The 25,721-nt window shown below is 44.1% G+C and overlaps 4 protein-coding genes across 9 annotated transcripts in view; all 4 read left to right on the top strand.

The window, feature by feature from the left end:
- LOC141925482 (UDP-glucuronosyltransferase 1A1-like) overlaps nt 1-25,329 on the top strand; it is a 36,348-nt gene extending 11,019 nt beyond the window's left edge. For 2 of the 6 annotated variants that reach the window (XM_074829829.1, XM_074829830.1), the window contains exons 2-5: nt 21,389-21,520; nt 21,783-21,870; nt 22,679-22,898; nt 24,288-25,329. In XM_074829829.1, the coding sequence (XP_074685930.1) occupies nt 21,389-21,520; nt 21,783-21,870; nt 22,679-22,898; nt 24,288-24,585 (738 nt within the window). In that variant the 3' untranslated portion in view covers nt 24,586-25,329. Of the gene's footprint in view, nt 1-6,118; nt 7,013-10,545; nt 11,440-15,843; nt 16,686-17,984; nt 18,846-21,388; nt 21,521-21,782; nt 21,871-22,678; nt 22,899-24,287 lie in introns of those variants that run through there. The other 4 variants (XM_074829834.1, XM_074829833.1, XM_074829831.1 and 1 more) reach the window with 4 other exon arrangements.
- LOC141925013 (UDP-glucuronosyltransferase 1A1-like) lies at nt 687-2,171 on the top strand. The gene is made up of 2 exons (XM_074828345.1): nt 687-1,583; nt 2,076-2,171. Exons 1-2 carry the CDS (start codon nt 723-725, stop codon nt 2,169-2,171), a joined length of 957 nt encoding a protein of 318 aa, XP_074684446.1. The 5' UTR covers nt 687-722.
- LOC141925012 (UDP-glucuronosyltransferase 1A1-like) lies at nt 2,500-4,154 on the top strand. The gene is made up of 2 exons (XM_074828344.1): nt 2,500-3,491; nt 3,887-4,154. The coding sequence occupies exons 1-2, from the start codon at nt 2,533-2,535 to the stop codon at nt 4,152-4,154; spliced, it is 1,227 nt and encodes a 408-aa protein (XP_074684445.1). The 5' UTR covers nt 2,500-2,532.
- Nucleotides 4,307-5,801, top strand: LOC141925011 (UDP-glucuronosyltransferase 1A1-like). The gene is made up of 2 exons (XM_074828343.1): nt 4,307-5,255; nt 5,659-5,801. Exons 1-2 carry the CDS (start codon nt 4,340-4,342, stop codon nt 5,799-5,801), a joined length of 1,059 nt encoding a protein of 352 aa, XP_074684444.1. The 5' UTR covers nt 4,307-4,339.
- Nucleotides 25,330-25,721: the final 392 nt, after the last annotated feature.

Below are 25,721 nucleotides of genomic sequence, written 5' to 3'. Positions count from 1 at the left end.
CTGTATGGTCAAAACTACTTCTATGCAATAATTTTCAAAATTAGGGCTGACTGCGAATCTTGTGTATGCATTAGTGTTGTTTTGTTTCATGGCCCTGGGGCGTGCTCTTCTCTGATTGATCCAGAACAGTATTTCTGAGTTGTTAATCCAGTTTAAATATATGTGGCAAAAAACATGCCCTTCTCTTTCCTTCTTCCAGCCCCTACTTCATCCTTCCAAAAAGAGGCCTTTCAGTGAAATGAACTTTCATAGCCAATTTTCCATTTTCATTGCAGTGTCAAGATATAAAACTGGTAAAGAAACCAGATGATTTCCCATGGGAAGCATTAATATTTTTCTAATCTTTTACAAATAGAAAATGATTTGGACTGTAGGGAGGGGAGGAAATTTCTTATACTCAAAATTCTTGTATGGAAAATGAATGATCTGTTAATCTGCACTTTTGAGCAGACCACTTGTTGAAGGATCCCTCATTTCCTTAAAACCCAGTATTCCCCTAATAGAGAGGTGGGTGTTTCCCAGTCTAGCTGTTGCTCTGATTACTATTTGCCAAATTAGCTGAACTTTAACACCTCTTATCCAGTTTTGCCATACCCATCATTATAGATTTACCACAGAGCAAATAAGTCTAAAGATCACCAGGAGAACCACAGCACGGATTGCTTAAAACTGTGGAGCTGGGGATATTCTTTCTGGGCAGCACTCACCAGATTTCATCAGAAATGGCCCCGGTGCTCAGTGCTCATCCGCAAGTCACGACAGCGCTGGTTCTGCTCCTGTCCGTGCTCAGTTTGGCTGCTGGTGGGAAGCTGCTGGTGGTGCCGGCGGATGGGAGTCCTTGGCTCAGCCTGCGGGAAGTGTTGGACGTTCTCAGTCAGAAGGGACATGAAATAGTCGTTGTTGCACCTGAAGTCAGTCTGCACATAAAGCCAACAAAGAATTTTGTTATGAAAATATACTCAGTCCCTTTCAAACAGGAAGAGATGGATACAAATTTCCAGTCATTTTTACGAGATGTGCTTCAAGAAGGATCTTTTCTGGAAAGATTTATTAAAGTGTACCAGGGTATGAAAAGAGTCTCCGATTTGGTGATCTCCATGTGTGCACACTTACTGTACAACAAAGAGCTTGTCAGATACCTTGAGGAGGGCAGGTTTGACGCTGTCCTTACAGACCCTGTACTACCCTGTGGGCAGATACTGGCTGAGCATCTTTCAATTCCTTCTGTGTTTTTTTTAAGAGGAATACCATGTGGTTTGGATTTTGAAGCCACTCAATGTCCCAATCCTCCTTCTTATGTCCCCAGGGCATTTACAGACCTTACGGACCACATGAACTTTTTCCAGAGGGTGAAGAATCTAATCGTTGACATCCCAAATTATTTTCTCTGTGATTTTGTCTTTCAACCATATGCGAAACTGGCTTCTGAGTTCCTCCAGCGGGACGTGACTGTGCAGGATCTCTTACGCCAGGGTTCCATTTGGCTCATGAGGTTAGATTTTGTGCTAGATTATCCAAGACCTTTGATGCCCAACATCATTTTAATTGGAGGCGTAAACTGTGCTCACAAGAAGCTACCTCAGGTGGGTCACGCTCTGTTTTTAAGTCATGCTCTGGTAGATTTCTGTGTTCACAAAGGTGGAATTTTGTGTTGTCAAGAGGAATGCAGTTCCTGTTTAGGGTGGTTAGGCAAATACTCATGAAAGAAATTATTTTTCTCTCACTTTTTTCCTCACTTTCCATTTTCTGTGTAAGCAGCTATACCTTCTCACTGATAAAGTATGCTCCGTGCTTGCCTTTTTCATTATGCGTATTGGAAGCTATTTGGTGTAACATTGTGTAACTTGGTACCCTCTTTCTCAGTTAGTGAGTGATGGAAGAGCAGCAGGCAGGTCTAGGGGCTGTCAAAGCCTTGCAGTGAGGTGTAATCCATACACCTTTGCAAATGGTTGTAGTAGGCTCTGGTATTTACTGAGAAAAGCATGTCAGACTTCTGTCCAGGTGCACCCGTGCTGCCCTACCACTTCTTTCTTTGTCAGTGAATTTGTCTGCTTCTCCACACGCTCTTTCCAAAGCTGGAATCGGGAGGAATGCCACGGGCTGTGGATGCTCAGGCCAAGAAGCACCATCTCTGTGTACAGGCAGGCTTCAGAAGATTTTTGCCTTGGTGATGGCTATGTGACATCAGAGAACAAAATCAATCTCCATGAACCTGAATGGGCTATGGGAGCTTGGCAGATCCTTCTCAAAGGCAATAGATTTGCCAAAGCTTTTCTGATAGAAACAGGTGGGGCTTATCTGGAGGGAGCATCCAGCACCTTTACCAACTGCCAGTGTAGATTTCTGAACTCCAGTGCTTGTTATCCAGCCTTTTATCAACTGAATGATTATACATTGACCACACAGCAAATAGCTCCAAGGGTCAAAAGTTGTGTGGTAGCACAGATTGCTTAAAAGCACGGAGCTGGAGCTGTTGCTTCAGTGCCACCAATGGTTTTCTTTCTGGGCAGCACTCACCAGATTTCATCAGAAATGGCCCCGGTGCTCAGTGCTCATCCGCAAGTCACGACAGCGCTGGTTCTGCTCCTGTCCATGCTCAGTTTGGCTGCTGGTGGGAAGCTGCTGGTGGTGCCGGTGGATGGGAGTCATTGGCTCAGCATGCGGGAAGTGTTGGACGTTCTCAGTCAGAAGGGACATGAAATAGTCGTTGTTGCACCTGAAGTCAGTTTGCACATAAAGCCAACAAAGAATTTTATTATGAAAACGTACCCCATCCCTTTCACACAGGAAGAGATGGAGGAAATTTTCCAGTCATTTGTACGAGATGTACTTCAAGAAGGATCTTTTCTGGAAAGATTTCTTAAAGTGTACCAAGGTATGAAAAGAGCCTCTGAGTTGGCGATCTCCAGCTGTACACATTTACTGTACAACAAAGAGCTTGTCAGATACCTTGAGGAGGGCAGGTTTGATGCTGTCCTTACAGACCCTGTACTACCCTGTGGGCAGATACTGGCTGAGCATCTTTCAATTCCTTCTGTGTTTTTTTTAAGAGGAATACCATGTGGTTTGGATTTTGAAGCCACTCAATGTCCCAATCCTCCTTCTTATGTCCCCAGGGCATTTACAGAGCATTCAGATCGCATGAACTTTTTCCAACGGGTGAAGAATTTAATCGTTGACATCCCAAATTATTTTCTCTGTGATTTTGCCTTTCAACCATATGGAAAACTGGCTTCTGAGTTCCTCCAGCGGGACGTGACTGTACCGGATCTCTTACGCCAGGGTTCCATTTGGCTCATGAGGTTAGATTTTGTGCTAGATTATCCAAGACCTTTGATGCCCAACATCATTTCAATTGGAGGCGTAAACTGTGCTCACAAGAAGCTACCTCAGGTGGGTCACGCTCTGTTTTTAAGTCATGCTCTGGTAGATTTCTGTGTTCACAAAGGTGGAATTTTGTGTTGTCAAGAGGAATGCAGTTCCCGTTTAGGGTGGGTTAGGCAAATACTCATGAAAGAAATTATTTTTCTCTCACTTTTTTCCTCACTTTCCATTTTCTGTGTAAGCAGCTATACCTTCTCACTGATAAAGTATGCTCCGTGCTTGCCTTTTTCATTATGCGTATTGGAAGCTATTTGGTGTAACATTGTGTAACTTGGTACCCTCTTTCTCAGTTAGTGAGTGATGGAAGAGCAGCAGGCAGGTCTAGGGGCTGTCAAAGCCTTGCAGTGAGGTGTAATCCATACACCTTTGCAAATAGTTGTAGTAGGCTCTGGTATTTACTGAGAAAAGCACGTCAGACTTCTGTCCAGGTGCACCCGTGCTGCCTTACCACTTCTTTCTTTGTCAGTGAATTTGTCTGCTTCTCCACACGCTCTTTCCAAAGCTGGAATCGGGAGGAATGCCACAGGCTGTGGATGCTCAGGCCAAGAAGCACCGTCTCTGTGTACAGGCAGGCTTCAGAAGATTTTTGCCTTGGTGATGGCTATGTGACATCAGAGAATAAAATCAATCTCCATGAGCCTGAAGGGGCTATGGGAGCTTGGCAGATCCTTCTCAAAGGCAATAGAACTGCCAAAGCTTTTCTGATAGAAACAGATGGGGCTTATCTGGAGCATCCAGCACCTTTACCAACTGCCAGTGTAGATTTCTGAACTCCAGTGCTTGTTATCCAGCCTTTTATCAACTGAATGATTATACATTGACCACACAGCAAATAGCTCCAAGGGTCAAAAGTTGTGTGGTAGCACAGATTGCTTAAAAGCACGGAGCTGGAGCTGTTGCTTCAGTGCCACCAGTGGTTTTCTTTCTGGGCAGCACTCACCAGATTTCATCAGAAATGGCCCCGGTGCTCAGTGCTCATCCGCAAGTCACGACAGCGCTGGTTCTGCTCCTGTCCGTGCTCAGTTTGGCTGCTGGTGGGAAGCTGCTGGTGGTAGGGTTGGATGGGAGTCCTTGGCTCAGCCTGCGGGAAGTGTTGGACGTTCTCAGTCAGAAGGGACATGAAATAGTCGTTGTTGCACCTGAAGTCAGTTTGCACATAAAGCCAACAAAGAATTTTGTTATGAAAACGTACCCCATCCCTTTCACACAGGAAGAGATGGAGGAAATTTTCCAGTCATTTGTACGAGATGTACTTCAAGAAGGATCTTTTCTGGAAAGATTTCTTAAAGCATACCAAGGTACGAAAAGAATCTCTGAGTTGGCGATCTCCAGCTGTACACACTTACTGTACAACAAAGAGCTTGTCAGATACCTTGAGGAGGGCAGGTTTGACGCTGTCCTTACAGACCCTGTACTACCCTGTGGGCAGATACTGGCTGAGCATCTTTCAATTCCTTCTGTGTTTTTTTTAAGAGGAATACCATGTGGTTTGGATTTTGAAGCCACTCAATGTCCCAATCCTCCTTCTTATGTCCCCAGGGCATTTACAGAGCATTCAGATCGCATGAACTTTTTCCAGAGGGTGAAGAATATAATCGTTGACATCCCAAATTATTTTCTCTGTGATTTTGCCTTTCAACCATTCGCAAAACTGGCTTCTAAGTTCCTCCAGCGGGACGTGACTGTACCGGATCTCTTACGCCAGGGTTCCATTTGGCTCATGAGGTTAGATTTTGTGCTAGATTATCCAAGACCTTTGATGCCCAACATCATTTCAATTGGAGGCGTAAACTGTGCTCACAAGAAGCTACCTCAGGTGGGTCACGCTCTGTTTTTAAGTCATGCTCTGGTAGATTTCTGTGTTCACAAAGGTGGAATTTTGTGTTGTCAAGAGGAATGCAGTTCCCGTTTAGGGTGGGTTAGGCAAATACTCATGAAAGAAATTATTTTTCTCTCACTTTTTTCCTCACTTTCCATTTTCTGTGTAAGCAGCTTATACCTTCTCACTGATAAAGTATGCTCCGTGCTTGCCTTTTTCATTATGCGTATTGGAAGCTATTTGGTGTAACATTGTGTAACTTGGTACCCTCTTTCTCAGTTAGTGAGTGATGGAAGAGCAGCAGGCAGGTCTAGGGGCTGTCAAAGCCTTGCAGTGAGGTGTAATCCATACACCTTTGCAAATGGTTGTAGTAGGCTCTGGTATTTACTGAGAAAAGCACGTCAGACTTCTGTCCAGGTGCACCCGTGCTGCCCTACCACTTCTTTCTTTGTCAGTGAATTTGTCTGCTTCTCCACACGCTCTTTCCAAAGCTGGAATCGGGAGGAATGCCACAGGCTGTGGATGCTCAGGCCAAGAAGCACCGTCTCTGTGTACAGGCAGGCTTCAGAAGATTTTTGCCTTGGTGATGGCTATGTGAGATCAGAGAACAAAATCAATCTCCATGAACCTGAAGGGGCTATGGGAGCTTGGCAGATCCTTCTCAAAGGCAATAGATTTGCCAAAGCTTTTCTGATAGAAACAGGTGGGGCTTATCTGGAGGGAGCATCCAGCACCTTTACCAACTGCCAGTGTAGATTTCTGAACTCCAGTGCTTGTTATCCAGCCTTTTATCAACTGAATGATTATACATTGACCACACAGCAAATAGCTCCAAGGGTCAAAAGTTGTGTGGTAGCACAGATTGCTTAAAAGCACGGAGCTGGAGCTGTTGCTTCAGTGCCACCAGTGGTTTTCTTTCTGGGCAGCACTCACCAGATTTCATCAGAAATGGCCCCGGTGCTCAGTGCTCATCCGCAAGTCACGACAGCGCTGGTTCTGCTCCTGTCCGTGCTCAGTTTGGCTGCTGGTGGGAAGCTGCTGGTGGTGCCGGTGGATGGGAGTCATTGGCTCAGCATGCGGGAAGTGTTGGACGTTCTCAGTCAGAAGGGACATGAAATAGTCGTTGTTGCACCTGAAGCCAGTTTGTACTTAAAGCCAACAGAGAATTTTGTTATGAAAATATACCCAGGCCCTCTCACACAGGAAGAGATGGAGGAAAATTTACAGGCATTTTTACGAGATGTACTTCAAGAAGGATCTTTTCTGGAAAGATTTATTAAAGTGTATCAGGGTATGAAAAGACTCTCTGATTTGGCGATCTCCAGCTGTACACACTTACTGTACAACAAAGAGCTTGTCAGATACCTTGAGGAGGGCAGGTTTGACGCTGTCCTTACAGACCCTGTACTACCCTGTGGGCAGATACTGGCTGAGCATCTTTCAATTCCTTCTGTGTTTTTTTTAAGAGGAATACCATGTGGTTTGGATTTTGAAGCCACTCAATGTCCCAATCCTCCTTCTTATGTCCCCAGGGCATTTACAGACCTTACGGACCACATGAACTTTTTCCAGAGGGTGAAGAATCTAATCGTTGACATCCCAAATTATTTTCTCTGTGATTTTGCCTTTCAACCATATGCGAAACTGGCTTCTGAGTTCCTCCAGCGGGACGTGACTGTGCAGGATCTCTTACGCCAGGGTTCCATTTGGCTCATGAGGTTAGATTTTGTGCTAGATTATCCAAGACCTTTGATGCCCAACATCATTTTAATTGGAGGCGTAAACTGTGCTCACAAGAAGCTACCTCAGGTGGGTCACGCTCTGTTTTTAAGTCATGCTCTGGTAGATTTCTGTGTTCACAAAGGTGGAATTTTGTGTTGTCAAGAGGAATCCAGTTCCCATTTAGGATGGGTTAGGCACATCGCTTAGCGGGTTGACAGTGCGCTTAGGGATATGGTGTAGTTCAGAAATGTCAATGTTAGGTTAATGTTTGGACTAGGTGGTCTTCAAGGTCTTTTCCAACCTAGATGAATACTCATGAAAGAAATTATTTTTCTCTCACTTTTTTCCTCACTTTCCATTTTCTGTGTAAGCAGCTATACCTTCTCACTGATAAAGTATGCTCCATGGATGCCTTTTCCATTACGCATATTCGAAGCCATTAGGTGTAACATTGTGTAAGTTGGTACCCTCTTTCTCAGTTAGTGAGTGATGGAAGAGCAGCAGGCAGGTCTAGGGGCTGTCAAAGCCTTGCAGTGAGGTGTAATCCATACACCTTTGCAAATGGTTGTAGTAGGCTCTGGTATTTACTGAGAAATGCACGTTAGACTTCTGTCCAGGTGCACCCGTGCTGCCCTACCACTTCTTTCTTTGTCAGTGAATTTGTCTGCTTCTCCACACGCTCTTTCCAAAGCTGGAATCGGGAGGAATGCCACAGGCTGTGGATGCTCAGGCTAAGAAGCACCGTCTCTGTGTACAGGCAGGCCTCAGAAGATTTTTGCCTTGGTGATGGCTATGTGACATCAGAGAACAAAATCAATCTCCATGAGCCTTAAGGGGGTATGTTGGCTTGGCAGATCCTTCTCAAAGGCAATAGAGCTGCCTATGCACTTCCAATAGAAACAGATGGGGCTTATCTGGAGCATCCAGCACCTTTACCAACTGCCTGTGTAGATTTCTGAACTCCAGTGCTTGTTATCCAGCCTTTTATCAACTGAATGATTATACATTGACCACACAGCAAATAGCTCCAAGGATCTAAAGGTGTGTGGTAGCACAGATTGCTAGAAGAAACAAAAGATGGTGGGAAGGACGTAAGATATTTTGGTATCCCTGAGAGCACTGTTTATAGTCACGTACGAAACTTGGAGTTTGCTCTTTCACATTTGTCTTTACTTATAAGATAACTCTGTGCTTGTGGGCTTTCTCTCAGTGTCTGCTGGTAGGAGAACAACCAATTTCCTACAGCAGATTCTTCTCTTTGCTTGCTGCAGCAGCAAGACTCCATGGCAACATTTGCTTTGTGAACGTTCTCCTCCTCTCACTGATCTTGTGGACACTTGCTTCTCATACTGTGTTTCTGCTTTGTGTGAATTGCCCATGGACATGCATCTAGTTTCTGGGATCTAAGCTACAAGTTCTGTGCTGGCATTTAATTCCATTATCGGGTTTACAGCACCTTGACAGAACCCGCTATGTCTCAGCTGTGGCATCCTCATTAACTTTTACAATGCATTTTGCCTTGCTGGAGCTGATGAGTGTCTGAGCTTCAGCAAACATCTTCTTTTGAAGTAGTAACCTTTCACTGCCAAGTACCCTCCAGAAAAATCAGTTTTTCTATTGCTTTATGGCAGATCCTTAGTTTTCACTGGTATGGATGAGAAGGTTTTTTTCTCTCAGCCTTGGGACCCAGTTGCACCAGGACTCCTTCAGCATTCCCAAGGATGGAGAAGCCTGTTACAAAACCCAGTGGATGGGATTCCCTGGCCCAGCATGAGTCAGGCAGTGGAGCTGCTCATCCTGAAGGGACATGAAACGCTTGATCTTCTGCCAGAGAACAATTTTCTCATGAGAATACCATCAGGCACCAGTGAGCGAAGAATCAGTAACAGCTCAGGATACAGGGAGATCTGAATGTGCAATTCCAGGCTGTTGGTTAAGGTACATTTGATAGTTTCCACTCTGGGGAAGGCACGACAGCACATGAAGAACTTTCTTGTTTTATTAGACACCAAATAGTTCATACCAGAAGGGCCTTCAAGAGGGCATGTGGCCAAACTCTCTGCCCAAAACCAGGGCAAGTTTGCCATTGCAGCAGGTTGCTCAGGGCCTTTTTGATAACATCTTCTGCAAGAGAGAGATTCATTTGAGAAGTCCTTTACTGATCTTTTGTTCTGCCTTATGGATCAATCCCTGCAGAATTTCCTCACGTTCCTCAGCATTTTTTTTTTCTTTTAAGAGGGTTTTTCTGTGGTTTGGAATCTGGTAGACCCAAAAAATACATTAGTTGGAAAGGCGTCATCAATAACCAGAATGCTTGATTTGCAGATAGATATAGTCACAGGTTAGCGGTGTATCTTATGAATTCTATCAGATTTGGCAATGCACAGCTTTTCAGTCATTCCTCTATTTGGCTGAGGAAATGTTACCTTTTTTTGCCTATCCTAGGCCAGTAATCTCCTCAGTGGAAGCATTAACACTGCTATGTCACTGTAGTATAAATGGTCTTAACTTCTTGACAGTAAGAACTGACAAGAGCTTATCTATGCATGCCTCAGCACAATTTGGTCGAGGAGGTGCCACTTTCTTCCCTAAACTCAAATCACTGCAGGGCCGATTCCCGATTCGCTTTGAGGCTCCTTGTCCCACACCGGGAGCTGCTTGATGGTGCAGCTAGGTAGGAGTCAGTGGCTCTGTGTGCTTGCAGATGAGTGCAGGAAGAAGTGATGTGAAATAGCTGGCCCTGCATCTGCAAGAACAGGTCTCCGACTAAACGTCAGGGAGAAAAGGAAGGAGTTGGACCCAGCAGTAGTCCCAAAATAAGACATTGATGGATCTTTCCCATCTAGGAGGTCTCAGAGGAAAAGTCATTCCAGAAGTCTTAACAGGCTGAGGAGGGAACAGCTCTATCCTCCAACTCCACCAGCTTTCATGGTGGGGGTGGACACAGTCATTGTATAACAAAAGAGCACAACTTCTGCACCAGCCTCAAGGGGTTATTCTGAGTCCAGCTCTTCAGGCTGTCACACATCTCATGGGGGAACTTAAAATCCTCATTCAATCCTGCCTTTGCAGGAACTTGTAGTATTTCACTGACGCTTAACATACAATTCTTGTCACACTTCCATCTTCATCAGTCTTCTCACTCCAGAAACAATCTCAAACAGCTCTCCCATATCTGCTATGGGGCCATAAGCCTCCTAGAGATGAGTGTTCAGAGAGATGGGTGGGAGGGGGCAGGTTTTGCCTGGGGGAAGGGAGCAGCCTCAGCTAGGCTGAATGGAGATGTGGATGTGACATAATCTCCTGCACTTGCAAAAGGTTCAGCCAGAGGGAGACTATCTGAAATGCAGTCCCACCCAGAACTACCCCTGCCTCCTTCTTAGGACACTCTTTACTGTTCCTCTGATTGAAGCAGTTGAAGCTTATCTGGTGCATTCACCACACACCACCAGCCTGTGAAGTTAGTTGAACTTAGTACTTGTTATCCAGCCTTTTATCAACTGAATGATTATATATTGACCACACTGCAAATAGCTCCAAGGGTCAAAAGTTGTGTGGTAGCACAGATTGCTTAAAAGCACGGAGCTGGAGCTGTTGCTTCAGTGCCACCAGTGGTTTTCTTTCTGGGCAGCACTCACCAGATTTCATCAGAAATGGCCCCGGTGCTCAGTGCTCATCCACAAGTCACGACAGCGCTGGTTCTGCTCCTGTCCGTGCTCAGTTTGGCTGCTGGTGGGAAGCTGCTGGTGGTGCCGGTGGATGGGAGTCATTGGCTCAGCATGCGGGAAGTGTTGGAGGTTCTCAGTCAGAAGGGACATGAAATAGTCGTTGTTGCACCTGAAGTCAGTTTGCACATAAAGCCAACAAAGAGTTTTCTTATGAAAATGTATCCCATCCCTTTCACAAAGGAAGAGGTGCATCAAGCTTTCTGGAGAACTAGCCAGGATGTATTTGAAGAAGGATCTTTTCTGGAAAGATTTCTTAAAACATATGAAAGAGTGGAAAATATTTCTGCCATGTACCTGTCTACCTGTGCACACTTACTGTACAACAAAGAGCTTGTCAGATATCTTGAGGAGAGTAAGTTTGATGCTGTCTTTACAGATCCAATACTACCCTGCGGGCAGATACTGGCTGAACATCTTTCAGTCCCTTCTGTGGTTTTTTTGCAGCAAATGCCATGTGGTTTAGAATTTGAAGCCACTCAATGTCCCAATCCCCCTTCTTATGTCCCCAGGACATTTACAGACCTTACGGACCGCATGAACTTTTTCCAGCGGGTGAAGAATCTAATCTTTGACATCCCACATTATTTTCTCTGTGATTTTGTCTTTCAACCATATGCAAAACTGGCTTCTGAGTTTCTCCAGCGGGACGTGACTGTACCGGATCTCTTACGCCAGGTTTCCATTTGGCTCATAAAGCTAGACTTTGTTTTACACTACCCGAGACCATTGATGCCCAACATGATTATGGTTAGTGGAGTAAACTGTGCACACAAGAAGCTAACTCAGGTGGGTCATACTCTCTTTTTCTTGTCATTCTTGCAGGCTTTTACATACTCCGAAATGTTGTAACACAGGTTTTGTTAGAAATGTCTTTTTCTGTGGGTAAAAGGATTTCAACCTGCTTTTACTTTGGAAAGAGGTGCCAGTACTCCTTTCAGTGAAGGCATCCAAATATCACAGTATAAAAGTGGAGAAAATGTTGTAAGTGAATTTAGCTCTGGGAAACTTCCCATTGGTCATGTGACTCTGCTCAAAGCCAGTTTTGACATTAGAGCAGGTTGCTCAGAGCCTTTTTTTTCACTGGACTGTTGATGTGGTGCAAGGCAGAGTTTCATTTGAGGAGACCTTTGCTCATCCTGTGGTCTGCCTTATTGCTACTGACTTCCTCTACGTTCCTGTCTTTATATCTTTAAAGAAGGATTCTCTATGTTTTGAATTGTCATAGACTTCAAAATACTAAGGTCGGAAGGGCATTTGCAGGCCTCTTAGCCAACCTGCTAGTCAAAGCAGGTCCAGTTAGTTCAGGTTGTTCCATTCTATGTCTTGTCAAGTTTCAAATATCTCCTATGACCCTTATAGTGAAAACATTTTATTGTATCCAATTTATTATTATCTCCAATTTGAATTTTCCATGTGCAGCTTGTGTCTGTTGCCTCTTGTCCTGCCACTGTCAAGCTCTTGCAAGAGTACAGCTTTGTCTTCTTTATGCCCTTCCATTAAGGTACTTAAAGACAGTGATAAGATCTCCTGATGGCCTTCTCTTCTGAATCCTGAGCAAGCTCATCTTTCTCAGCCCCTTTTTTGTACATCATGCTCCCCAGCTCCTAACCACCCCTTGACTTTTGCTGGAGCTCCAGCACATCAATGTCTGTCTTGTACTGGAGAGCCCCAAACTGTGTACATGTTTTCAAATGTATCCCAAGTGCTAAACAGAGGAGAAGGATCACTTCTCTCAATCTGCTGGCTGCACTCTTACTCCTATAGCCCTGGATGCTATTGCCTCTGTGGCTGCAAGGGCACGCTGCTGACTCATACTCAGCTTTTTGTCCGCCAGGACCCTGGGTCATTCTCTGCAGAGCTGCTGTCTGTCCAGCTGGAGTGCAGCCTGTCCTGTGCCTTGGGGTTATCCCATCCCAGCAGCAGAACTTTGCTTCTGCCTTTGCTGACATTCATGATGCTCCTGTAGGCCCATTTCTCCAGCTTGTGGCATTCTTCTTGCATATCCCAGGACAGTGATGCTCCTCATTTAAAGTATCAACTGGCATAATAAAAATAAAGTGTAAGTTAGGTTACTTTTTTCTTATAAAATGAATGTTGGATTTATTTAAGATTTTTAAAAATGTATATTCAAATATATTTTGTGGTTTGCAGAATAACACCATAGCTTCTACTTTTAGAAATAACTACTCCTGTTAAGTAAGTTTTTCAGATATTGACTTTGCAAAACAGTGAAATAGGGCTTATTTTTCAGAAAAAGCTGAATCTCATGTAGTAAAAATGAAGCATTTTTAAGAGGTTTCAAACTTGGCACCCAGTCTAGGAAAGCAGAGATGGAATAAACCATATAGCTAAACCTATGAAAAGAACTATGACAGAGGGACTGCGACAGAGGTCTATAAAATCCTGGAAAATGCAGTGAAGGTGAAAGAGGAACCGATATGCAGTTTCTTCTAATACTTGACCTATGACTAACACTGAAATGAGGTGGCAGGAAGCTTAAAGCAAACAAAAGGGAGTATTTTTTCACACCATTCACAAAAATATAGAAAATCTGCCTTTCAACACCAGATTTTTTTGGTAGACAAAACCTATGAACTTAAAAAGGATTTGGGGGGTTAATAAGAGGTACTTTCTGACTGCCAGGATTTGTAGGCTTACAAAAGAGGTAATCATGGATTCCCCTAACTGGGGATATTCACTGTACTGTTTCCAGCATTCAACCTTTGCACTCAACTCTGTACTTTGGCTTTACTTTCTCCTGATATCTCTTTTCACCCTTGCCTTTGGAATGGGCTGAAACTTGTGGACTTCAGTCTCTGGACTCATATACAGGTGAAAGGGTGTTTGTGTGTTGCTCAAAATCCAGTGACACAACTTTTAAACTCTTATGAACATGCTGTTAGACTTTAGGGTTTGGTTTGGGGTTTTTTACCTCTTTAATGTTGTTTTATAGCATTTTGCATTAGTGTTACACAGATAATACGTGTTTGACTGAAGTGTTAGAAGAATTTAGAGACTACATGGAGGTGACTCTATCAAATATGAGATCTGAGGTCCTGTTATATGTTAGCATTGGGTAACAGTACGTCTGCAACTTAACTACCTGAGTGTATACTGCCACCTTAGGGCATATGTAATGCTGCATCGCCTTGTTAGGTGACATCTTTTCCTCTTTATCAGGAAAACGTGAAAATGCACACATAGGTACTGCCACTAACTCTCTGGCACATGAGAATGCCTTCTGTCCACCTCCTTTAGTTTTTGGTCTTTTAATATCACCTGACTGTCACCTAGAGAGAAAGTTTTGCTTAAACAGGCTGCAGAATGGGACTGTATGGGTCTGAAACCCCTTCCTCTTTAATGCAGGTTCCTTAGACATTACAGTCCCTCTTGCTGGCTTATGAGAATCACTTTTTTTAACATGCCACATGGAGAACCTCCTATCAAAATAAACTTTTTAGGAAACGCTTAGTATTAGCCTTGGAATGTGCTTATCACCCCCAGGTAACTTTGGCAAAGGTAGCCATTTCATGAACCAGATTTCCCATCACTCCTACCTGCTCCAAGACAACCTTTCCAGGCTGCTGCACAGCATGAAGAAATTGTTCAGAGCTCTCTCTGATGAGGTGTGCTTGGTTGGGGGGGGGGGTCTAAAAAATTGCTCTTGTTCAGTTACCATTCCTATAGTTTGTTTTGCTTTCATAAACTCGCAAACTTTTGGCATCCACCTTTCCTTTTCCATGAAATATGCCATAATGGCAGATGATATCTGCTTGGTCAGGCACTTCTTTTAAACACAAACTGCAGGTATCTGCTTTTCTAAGTTTATCTCAAACATTTTCATGTGCCTTTGCATGTTCTCCCTGTCTAAGGTCATTAGTTTGTTTATAGGTGCCTATTTCATTCATCTGGATTCAACTGGGTTTCCATTGCATCATTTGCTGCAGCTTCAACCCAGGTTCTCAAGAATAATTAGGCACTTAAATCCCATTCAGATCAACCTGATTTGGGTATCTAAACAAGTCCTTGGAGTGGGACTGTCTTCCACCTCAGATCATGTCAGCCATGTTAGACAGGCAAACCTTCAAAACCTCAGAGGTAAAAAGCTTTTTCCAAATGTTCAGTCCAAATCTCTCAGACTACCCTTTGTGGCCCTGATTATGCTATTTACTGCTACCCAGAAAAATTCGGCTCCATCATCAATGTTACTCCCCATCAATTAGCTGTGGTCAAGTGTTATAAAGAACAGGACTTCCAACATAGTTTTGAGCTTTTTTTGCCTTAAAAATCTTATCATAGCACATGCAGAGCAGCTCAGAAACTGTTCTCCCCTTCTTCTGGTAAGCATAGGACACAAGTGTGGCCTTCCCTTGGCTCATACAACAGCCAAGCCTTACTAACTTCTTTCAAAAACGTTTCACCCGTAGCCTCTCACCTATGAACTCTTATGGCCCCTCTTGAGCAAGAACCGCATATTCTGCTGCATCATTGCTTTAAAAAGGACATCTGGCCTCAAGCCAGCCACCTATGAACTCTTATGGCCTCTCTTGAGCAGGAGCTGCGTATTCTGATGCATCACTGTTTACATAAAAAGGTGTTTGGTTAATATGTTACCCAAACTTTGGTGACACCGCTGCTTGGTGTGCCAGCTCCTGCTTACCATGCAGAAATGTCCTGTGTGAGCTCCAGGTACCTTTCTGGGCAAAGGTATAAGAGAGAAAGTTGGAGGTTTAGGTCTTTCATGTCAATAGTGCAACACGCTTCTTGTATTATAAGCTCTCTGGAGAAGCTCAGTGGCCATAAAACTTGATTCCTGACTCGAATCTGGCACAGGACAGTCAAGTGCAAACAACCCTGACCCAGAAAAATCCCTCTGCAAACAACTGCTACCTCTGCTAATCAAAGACCCTGCTAATTGTTCTGAATCATTTAAGATAACTTAAATGCATGGAAATGCTTATTGCTTTAGATCCTTTGATAGCACTTTATCAATGTTTTTATCACCGTTTAAAACATGATCTTTGAACTCCAATAACCTGTCTTAGTGAACATTTTGTAGAGGTAAAGGTTAAAGACCGTCAGGTTATAAATAAGGTACAACTCTTTGTTGCTTTCATATGCTGCCTGGAAGAAATACGGAGGAACAGTTAATTTATTTTCCTGCTGACAGCCCCATGACAGTTATGTGGAGGTACCAGATGTATGCTGGGCTTGTTCTTTTTCTTTCTTTCTGGAGTTTTGCAGAAGGTGGGAAGCTCTTGGTCTTGCCTCAGGATGGAAGTCACTGGCTGAGCATGCGTGTGGTTCTGGAGAAACTCTGGGAGAGGGGGCATGAAATTGTTGCAGTGATTCCTGATGCCACTTTGCTCATGAAAAGCTCACAATCTTTCACCATCAAAAAATACTCTGTGCCTTACACACAGGAGTTTTTGGATAGGCACTACCAGTCCATTGGTGAAAAAAGTTTTGATAACCCTCCCTTTCTAGAAAAAATTACCATTTTATTCAGCAATATATCAGAAGTGACCACCATGTTCTCTTCTGCTTGTCGGCATCTCTTACATGACGAAGAACTAATGAAGTACCTCCAGGACAGCAAATTTGATGCCATCATGATGGATCCTGTGTTGCCCTGTGGACCAATTGTTGCTGAATATCTCTCTCTCCCTTCAGTGTACTTCATGCGTGGTCTTCCATGTACCTTAGACTACAAAGCTACCCAGTGTCCCAGTCCTTTTTCTTATGTGCCGAGGACATTCACATCCATTTCAGATCACATGACATTTATGGAGCGTGTGAAGAACCTCCTGGTTGGGTTTTCAGAGCCTTTGCTTTGCTATCTGTTTTATTTAAAATACGAGAACTTAGCTTCTGAGTTGCTTCACAGAGAAGTAACAGTACTGGAACTATTTAGCAAAGCATCAATTTGGCTGATGAGATATGACTTTGTTTTTGAGTATCCGCGCCCAATCATGCCAAATATGGTCTATATTGGAGGCATCAACTGTGAGCAGAAGAAGCCATTATCGGAGGTTTGTCATTGTTTAACAATTTAACATTTAAGATTTGCTTTTTTAAGTGCTTCCTATAGTAGTATTTGTGCTTGAGGCAATACGGGATGGAATGATTGGGAAAGTAGGAATCTCAGGCTCTTAGAGATGATCACAAGACCTGCACTCCAAGCAGCTGAAGGGCTTCTCCCTGGAAGACCTTAGGTGAAGTCGTCTAAGCTATGTAACTGCCTAGGTATAGCTTAGCTTGTTGCAAGCATATCACCATAATATTAGACAGTCGTGGCACATATGCTGTAGCTAGATAAATGACAAAATAATTCTAGGTCATACAATTTAATATCCCTAACATTTGTGAAATACTGATTAATTGCAGGAGACTTGATTGGATGAAAAATGGAAATGTGAAACTAACTCTGTATATGCCCAGGCACTTACAGTGTGCCACAGAGACTGGTAATGCAGATGAATACCCCAGAACCAGGGCTATGCAATCAAAGATGGTAGAGGGAGGTCTTTTGTCTCTGAATTTGTGTAAGAAGCAATGTGAGATAGCATATAAGAGGATGATTAGAAAAAAGAAGCCTTCAGGTTTATAACTATCTACCCCCCCCCCCCCCAGCTTGTTTGAATCTCCCTAGTGGGCAATGCAAATAGTGCAGGTGTCAGTTTATTCTGTTTTTCAGACGGCGGTGGTGCAATAGCAGAAGTTATCACTGAGCTTACATCACATTTACTACTGTAGACTCAGGGCTTTCTCTTTGATAACTGCGATGATATAGAAACAAATCTGAAGATAAACTGTATCAACTGGCTGTGTATCAAATCTCTGTCGATCATTGCTTCTTGTTTAGGCTCTGAGAGCACAAGGTAATCCAAAGGTCAGATTTTGTTCTGAGTTTTGTGTCCAATCAGCTGAGCAGACTCAAGGCAGAGAGTTCATCATTAACTGGATGTTAGTAAGATAGTGATTGCTTGGCCAGGTGTTGAACCTCCCATTCATAACTGTGTTCAGCCTTTCAGTGCGACACATGGCCAATTGCATGACACTTTTCCTCAAGCAGTTGAATCCTCTAATGTTAACTCAAGCATTCATCTTTACCTTGCAGCACCCAGTTGCTTAAACCCTTCACCGTGTGCACAAATGATAAACCCAACTGTTACCCACAGTTAAAAATTACCCTCATTTCTGCCCACAAACATACAGTCCGTTAAAAATTAAACACTTAACCTTAGTTAGGATTAAAGTGCAAAGTACCCCATGATTCACTCCTCGCCCCCTGCAAGAGTTTTGCGGCTGTTTAAAACTTTGCTGACAGCACAAGGGAAATGGCTTCTTCAAATCCAGGATTGAATTCTCTTGCCTATTGGGTTGTGTTTTTCCTGCTCCTGTGGACCTTTTCTGAAAGTGGAAAGCTTTTGGTTGTACCTATTGATGGCAGTCACTGGCTCAGCATGCGCCCGGTTGTGGAGCGGCTCAGACAGAAGGGACATGAAATCGTGGTGGTTGCGCCAGAGATAAATTTGCGGATAGGTTTGTCTGTGCATTATACCATAAAAACATACTCTGTGCCTTACACCAGGGAGTATGTGGAGGCAGAATTTAAAAAGATGGGCTACAGGAGTTTCACACCTCAGCCCTTCTTGGAAAAATTCTCAAAATTGGCAAACATTACAACCATGTTCTTTGATTCCTGCAAACGTCTTCTGTCTAACAAAGAGCTGATCAAATACCTTGAAGAAAGCAAATTTGATGCTGTCTTTATGGATCCTTTTTTTCCATGTGGACAAATAGTGGCTGAACATCTCTCCCTACCTTCTGTGTACCTCGTACGGGGACTGCCGTGCAGCCTAGACTTCCACGCTACCCTCTGTCCAAATCCTCCTTCTTACATTCCGAGGTTCTTCACTCGCTACACGGACCGCATGACGTTCCTCCAGCGTGTGGGCAATCTCATAGCTAGCCTGAGCAGTTCCCTGGCTTGCAGCTTTCTTTATTCACCATATGATGGTTTGATCAAAGAATTCCTCCAACAAGAGGCAACAGTGCTTGAGCTGTTCAGCCACACGTCTATTTGGCTCATGAAATACGACTTTGTGTTTGAGTACCCCAGGCCCCTAATGCCTAATATGGTCTTGATCGGAGGCATAAGCTGCACTCAGGAAAAAGCATTATCACAGGTTAGTTAACCTTTTTTTCCCTTAGTTTAGCTACGGCTGCACTGTTTGCTCTCACCAGGAGATGGAGCTGCTGGCAGTAACAAATAATACCAGGGGAAAGGCTAGGAAAGCACTTTGCCCTTTCCATCCCTTGTGCATCGAGGAGTACATTACTTTGTGGGATAACTCCGGATTCCCAGACAAGCATGCATACAAAGCTGGGCTTTTCCATTTTCTTCCCCCAGGTATCTTCTGGCTGCCTATTTCCAGTAATTTTGTTTTGTACACCGGTTTACAAGACTTGGTGCAAGCTAGGGTAATGCAGCAGGCCAAATCGTCCTAGTCCTCTGCCCTTGAGCAGAGGACCATTTCTGCAGGAATTTCAGACAGTGGCAGAACTGAATGAAATTCCCACCACTCAGTGAAGCAGCAAGAGATCTGCTTCTTTTGTGTAAAATACCCTGTCCCAGATCTGGACTGCAACTGTATTTTGCTTGAACTATGCCAGACTTCCTAAATAGGGGATATCTGCCACTTTCCACTAGGAAATCCTCTTAATTCTTAGCGCTTTCTCTTATTTTTCAGTGAGTGACCACTGCAGGTATTTCATAAAGGTCGTGTGTAGCACCCATCGATACAAGCAGCTGCTGGTTAAAAAGGCTTTAATAAAATCATAGAATCACAGAATGGTTTGGGTTGGAAGGGACCTTAAAGATCATCTAGTTCCAACCCCACTGCCATGGGCAGGGACACCTTGCACTAGCCCAGGTTGCCCAAAGCCCCGTCCAACCTGGCCTTGAACCCTTCCAGGGAGGGGGCAGCCACAGCTTCTCTGGGCAACCTGTGCCAGGGCCTCACCCCCCTCACAGGGAAGAATTTCTTCCTTATAGCTAATCCAAATCTCCCCTCTTTCAGTTTAAACCTGTTACACCTTGTCATATCCCTACATTCCCTGATCAAGAGTCCCTCCCCACCTTTCTTGTAGCCCCTTTCAGTCCTGGGAGGCTGCTCTAAGGTCTCCCCAGAGCCTTCTCTTCTCCAGCTGAACACCCCCAACTCTCTCAGCCTGTCCTCACAGGGGAGGTGCTCCAGCCCCCTGAGCATCTTCGTGGCCTCCTCTGGACCCCCTCGAGCAGGTCCATGTGTTTCTTATGCTACCTACCTATTCCCAAAGCAGGACTGCAAATAATGGTTTCATAATGGTAGTGGCATTTCTGAGCAGGGAGTCAGATGTTGGCACAAAAAACCATTTAAAGAACAGAGTAAAACTGATGTGACTAGACCCATTTACTAGAAAATAAATAGGGCTAAATGCACCCCAAAATAGCCGTATCTCTTCCACTGCATCAGAAACTGCTGAAGAATTTTGTACCAAAAGCACATTTGTAATTTGGGGAGGATTTTGCAGCTACCAGGTGTCTGTGAGTTTGTACAGAGCTGAGCCCCGAGTTCCCAGCCAGACATCTATGACACCTGAATGAAGAGCACGTCTTCAGAGAAACCTGGTAAGACAGAACCAAGCCCTGAAATGACAGTTACGTTTCACCTTGTTTGCCCCCAGGAGAACCAGGTCTGCTATTCATTGTGCAGCTATCACAAACCTTCAGTGGCTCCTTCTGTTTGGGATCCAGTCCAAGAGAAGGGCCATGGCACTCTGGTCAGTCACACAAAGACGTAACAGAGCATAAACTGAGAGAGTCAGTCTTGGTTATCCCCTCAGACCCTAGAGATAACATTTCAATTGCCAGACTTACAGGAACATTTAGTTCATTTTATTCCACTCGTTTAACTCTGATGTCCGCAGCAATTCCCTCCAGCTTTGTCTTTCCTTCCCCGGCTTTACCAAATATTTTCCTGTCACACAGGATTTTTGCTCCAGCCTTCAGCTGGTTTTATGCTTCTTCAGAACCCTTTTGTTCTTGGATTCCAGTGACAGATCTCCTAGTCTTTTTATTTAAATCAAACAAACAATACATATAAAAATTGGCAGTGGTTCAATATTATCATACTCAAAGCAGACCAAATAAATCCAGATATTAGAAATTAGAGACACTGCTGTCAGAACACTTTTCAGAATCTTAATTCTCTCTTGCAGCTGCATAGTTTGAAAGAAGAGTATCAACTCTAAAGCATCTGACTTGCAATAAATGTGAAAATAAACCATAATGTATTCACCTGGGGATTGGTTGCCAGGAAAAGTGTGATGATGAATTGATCTCAATTGGTACAGCATCTTTTTTGCTGCACAGAAACTGATGTCTTTGAGCAGGCAGGCTTTGCTACGTGACTGTTTTTAAAGTAAATTTTTTCTCATGTTCATACTGAATCTTGGTTTGGGCTTCGATTCTGCACTCATGCACCTTCATAACTTTGTTCATCCACCTGTGCCCATTTTTTTCCTTTGGGACTCATGTTCATATAGGTAACTAATTTTCCTAATCATAATTTTGTTGTGTTGACTGTTTGTTTTATTGCCTTTCCAGACAGTTTTGTGGGAACGTGACAGAAATTACAGCGTATGACGTGGAAGGGACTTTGACTAAGGATGTGCTTTGTGTTGGCAGGAATTTGAAGCTATTGTGAATGCCTCTGGAGAACACGGCATTGTTGTCTTCTCGCTGGGCTCCATGGTCTCTGAGATTCCTATGAAGAAAGCCACAGAAATTGCAGATGCCTTGGGATCCGTCCCTCAAACGGTATGGTCTCCCTCTTCCCTTCCAGCACAGCAATTCAAGACTGTTTTCAAATACAGTACATGATTACCTTCGGCTTTCAGTGTGCTTGGTCCTCCCTTCTTTCTCCTTCTCCCTGACGCCAGATGAAACTATCACTCCAGCGGCTCTGCACGAGGAAGCAGGTTTTGTGCACCATGGATGTTTTTAGCTGTGCTTTTCAAACCCACTGAGGAGCAGCAAGAGGCTGGTTGCTGAGAAATGACATTGTGTTTCCTTTTGAAAGGTTTTGTGGCGATACACGGGAGAGGCACCCCCCAACCTGCCGAAAAACGTAAAGCTTGTCAAATGGCTGCCACAGAATGATCTTCTAGGTAGGTCTGAGATACCTTGAGTGATACCAGCGTGTTTCTTTTAATCTGATACTGCTGCTGTATGGCCCCATTAGCACCATCTGTGCTGACTCGCTGTGTCACTGTGGGTCACAGAACTTCCTTACAGCCTTTGCTGTTTGAACCAGAGCTTGTCTTTTAGAAACTTATCTGATTGCAACTTCAAAATTGCTGAACTATGAAACAACTCTGTTTGGAAAGGTGTTCCAACACTTGACTACCCTTACTGTCACAGATGGGTGTCTTTAGCTCTCACTAGCCAGTCTCAACACCCAGCCATAGGTTTTTGTCACGTTTTTGTCTACTGGACTGAAAAGAAAATTTGAGGTCCTCAAGTGATCATTTCCAGAGAGGTCGTTGAGCTTTTCAAGTGGTAAAATTGTACATGCTATTGCCAGGAGTGAATTTGTTAGTTAGACATCAGGGCTCAGCTGTGGGAGATTTGCAAAACCAGCAAATGGAAGACAGGGTAGAAAAGTAAGCAATGGTAACATCCTCTTTAACCTCCCTTGGCTCTGATTTCATCCTAAAATCTGAGAAGCTTTGGAGGATTATCCAAAGCTTTCCAGAGATGCCCCAAACCAAGACAGAGCTCTGCAACTCAAAGTTTGTTCAATCCCCTGTAATGTCCTGTTCTCTGCAGCCCTAAGTCTGTCCATAAGTAGTGATGCACATGACAGTCCAAAGTTCTCAATTTATACCTACCAGTGCCATTTTTGTGCAAGTTTTTCCCCAGGGCTGTGTTACTAAAGAAATCAAATAGCTAAGCAAGTCTTGCTTTCCTCCACAGCTCACCCTAAGACTCGTGCCTTTATTACCCACGGAGGCTCACACGGTGTTTACGAGGGCATATGCAATGCGGTGCCAATGGTACTAATGCCTTTATTTGGAGACCAGATGGACAACGCCAAGCGAGTGGAGTCACGGGGAGCAGGACTGACACTGAATATACTCGAAATGACTTCGAAGGACATATCCACTGCCCTGAAAGCAGTTATTAATGATAAAAAGTTAGTAATAGAAGCACAGCCTTTCTCCTTCTACTGTTGTGTAATGCCAGCACTCTAGCTTCCATCTTAGCAGAATACTAATCTGTTCTTATATGCCTTCTTATATCAAAGTTACCTCATGGAGAAGCTTGCCCTGGGTTAACTTCATCCTGTCCCTGTAGCAGCACCGTCCTTCTCACTGCCTGGGATTATAATCCAGGGTGTCAAAAACAAGGTTATAATCCAGGGTGACAAGAACTGGTTGATAGGAGAGGATGCAGGTATCACAGAAGATGGGGTATAAGTGCAATGGAAGAAATTAAATTGACAAAAGATGTGCCACCTGCTCAAAACCAAATTTACCAGGCAGTGATGTTGAGGGCTTTGACACAATGTGGTAGAAAAGGCAATTGGTGAAGGGAGATGTGGCAAACTGCTTTTGTTCCCCAAATCAGTGGTGACATGAATCAGTGGGGACCCACAAAAGGTTGAAAGGCTCAGCTGCCTGGCTGATTTTCTTTGCGTGAGGGTTGCCCAGAGATGCTGTCTGCGCAGCAGCAAGTGGCAGTGCCTCAGTATGGTCCAGAGGCTGTAGTGCATCAGGAGGAACTGCCTCCCAGCTGGCAGGGTTTACTAAACATAGCTGTTATCACTCATTTATTTTACAGACTAATTTTCTCAGTCATTTCCCTCCTCCCTAGCGCTCATAAGGAGCTACATGAGCACAGTCAGCTGCTGTGCTGGCTCAGCAAGGCTGGACAATTCCAGCACAGAGCAGGATGAACATGCAGACGTACGCTGAGGCAGTACAGGGAACCACACTAGACATCACAGTATTGCAGTCAGCGTGCCCAAGGTGTTTTAAGGTATCACAGCAAAGGGGAGCTTTAAGACATACCCTCCTCTTCCCCACTCCCGTTCTGTGTTGTCAGTAGGGCTTCTCAGTCCTTGGCATCTTCTTCCCCATCCTGTTTCTGAGAAATGGCACCTTATAGCCATTGTTTCTTAACCACTGTTCTTACAGCAGTAATAATAACAACATTAATAATAATAATAATAATGCATCTTGATCTTGAAAAGCTGGACAGCTTTTCTACACCCAGTCTCACATTTCAGCCAGATACCTTCACCCCAGAGATTTTGCTGACAGCTCAAACTAAGCTTTTTCTATTTATTCTTTTCTAATAGTTTTCCTTCTTTTTTTTTTTTTTTTTTTTCATTGAAAACGGCACTTTTCTGGGCCTGTAACTTTGCCATTATCCCTCTCATGGGGTGGTGGTGGTGGTGAAACATCACCAGAGAAGCCCCCAGTGGGCCATCAGATAACTGACACTGCATCCTTTTTTTTTTCTGGGGACTCAGTCTCAGAAGCACAAGTCATTGAAAACACCCAACAACTTTTCTTGACAGGTACAAAGAGAACATCAAGCGTCTCTCAGACCTTCACCTCGACAGACCCATCCACCCCCTGGACCTGGCTGTGCACTGGGTGGAGTTTGTAATGAGACACAAAGGGGCCCCACACCTGCGACCCGCTGCCCATGACCTGAACTGGATCCAGTACCACTCCCTGGATGTCATCGCCTTCCTCCTCGCTGTGGTGCTCCTCTCCCTCTTCATTTCTCTGAAGTGCTGCCTGTTCTGCTGCCGCAGGCTCTGCTGTAAGAAGGGAAGAACAAAAAAGCCAACCAAATCAAAGTCCCACTAGCAGATGAAACCGGTGGTAGGAGATAAGGCCTCTGCTCCAGCCCAGAAGGATCAGAGAACATCTCACATTTCACTAAAACAATTGCCAACTTTCAGTCAAGAAATAATAGCATTCCTTTAAACTAGCACCATGGGAGGAATTGTTTCACTGACATGATTTTTGCCTTTAATTAAGAATCGGTTGTTAAAATAATTTGTATAGCAGTGCTTCAGTCACTTGGGAAGATATTAGTGTGAAGTCCAAGGCTCCTGGCTTCCATGTCTTGGTGTACGGAGTACTCATGGTGACTTTTTTTTTACCTCTATATGCAATAGAGATACACGGGGATTTCATAAGCCTTTGCTTCAAGGGCTTTAGGAAAATCATTTGCTCCAGTGTAAGACAGTCAGGTTTATCAAGCACTTTGAAATCCTCGTATAGCCGTTGTTATAGAAGAGGCAAATGTTATTCACTGACAACACGTGTCACATAAACCAAGCTAGATGCACATCTTAAATGGGTTTTGTGTGTGTGTATACAATACCCTGAACAAAATTAAGGTTTCAGCAGGGAAGTGGTTGTAGAGCCACTGCTGTTTCACCCAAGTTCCCCATCAGGCAGAGTGCTGTATCTGGAGCTTACCTATTAGGTGATAAGACCTTTGTGAGCAAAGTTTATAAAACCCAACTGATTTACTCTGTAAGTGATGTTCAGGGAAAGACCCAAACCCCAGTCCTATAAATAAATCCCTGATACTAAGAATAATGGCTCTTGTGTTTTCTGACTTGAGACATACAGGGCTGGACCCTTACTCCATCATGGAGAGACAGCTGGAGAAGGGGAAGATTCAGTACCCCACGGTGTGAAAGCCACCTCAATGCACAAAAGCCATTTCTCAAGCATTACTGTCTCACTGCTTGGTGACTTGGTCCATGCTGAGAGGTTACATCCTGATGCTGCCACAGGCCCCACTACTGCGTATGGAAAAAGAACGAAAAGGCCTTTAACATTACACTGGTGAGGCCGCCCCTCGATGAGTGGGTTCAGTTTTGGGCCCCTCACTCCAAAAAGGCCATTGAATGACTCGAGCGTGTCCAGAGAAGGGCAACGGAGCTGGTGCAGGGTCTGGAGCACAGGTCTGATGGGGAGCGGCTGAG

Source organism: Strix aluco, chromosome 6 (genome assembly GCF_031877795.1).
Source record: "Strix aluco isolate bStrAlu1 chromosome 6, bStrAlu1.hap1, whole genome shotgun sequence".
In the NCBI taxonomy this organism is placed as follows: Eukaryota; Metazoa; Chordata; class Aves; order Strigiformes; family Strigidae; genus Strix; species Strix aluco.
The sequence above is the reverse complement of the archived record's forward strand: the minus strand, read 5'-3'. Positions and strand labels throughout refer to the sequence as shown.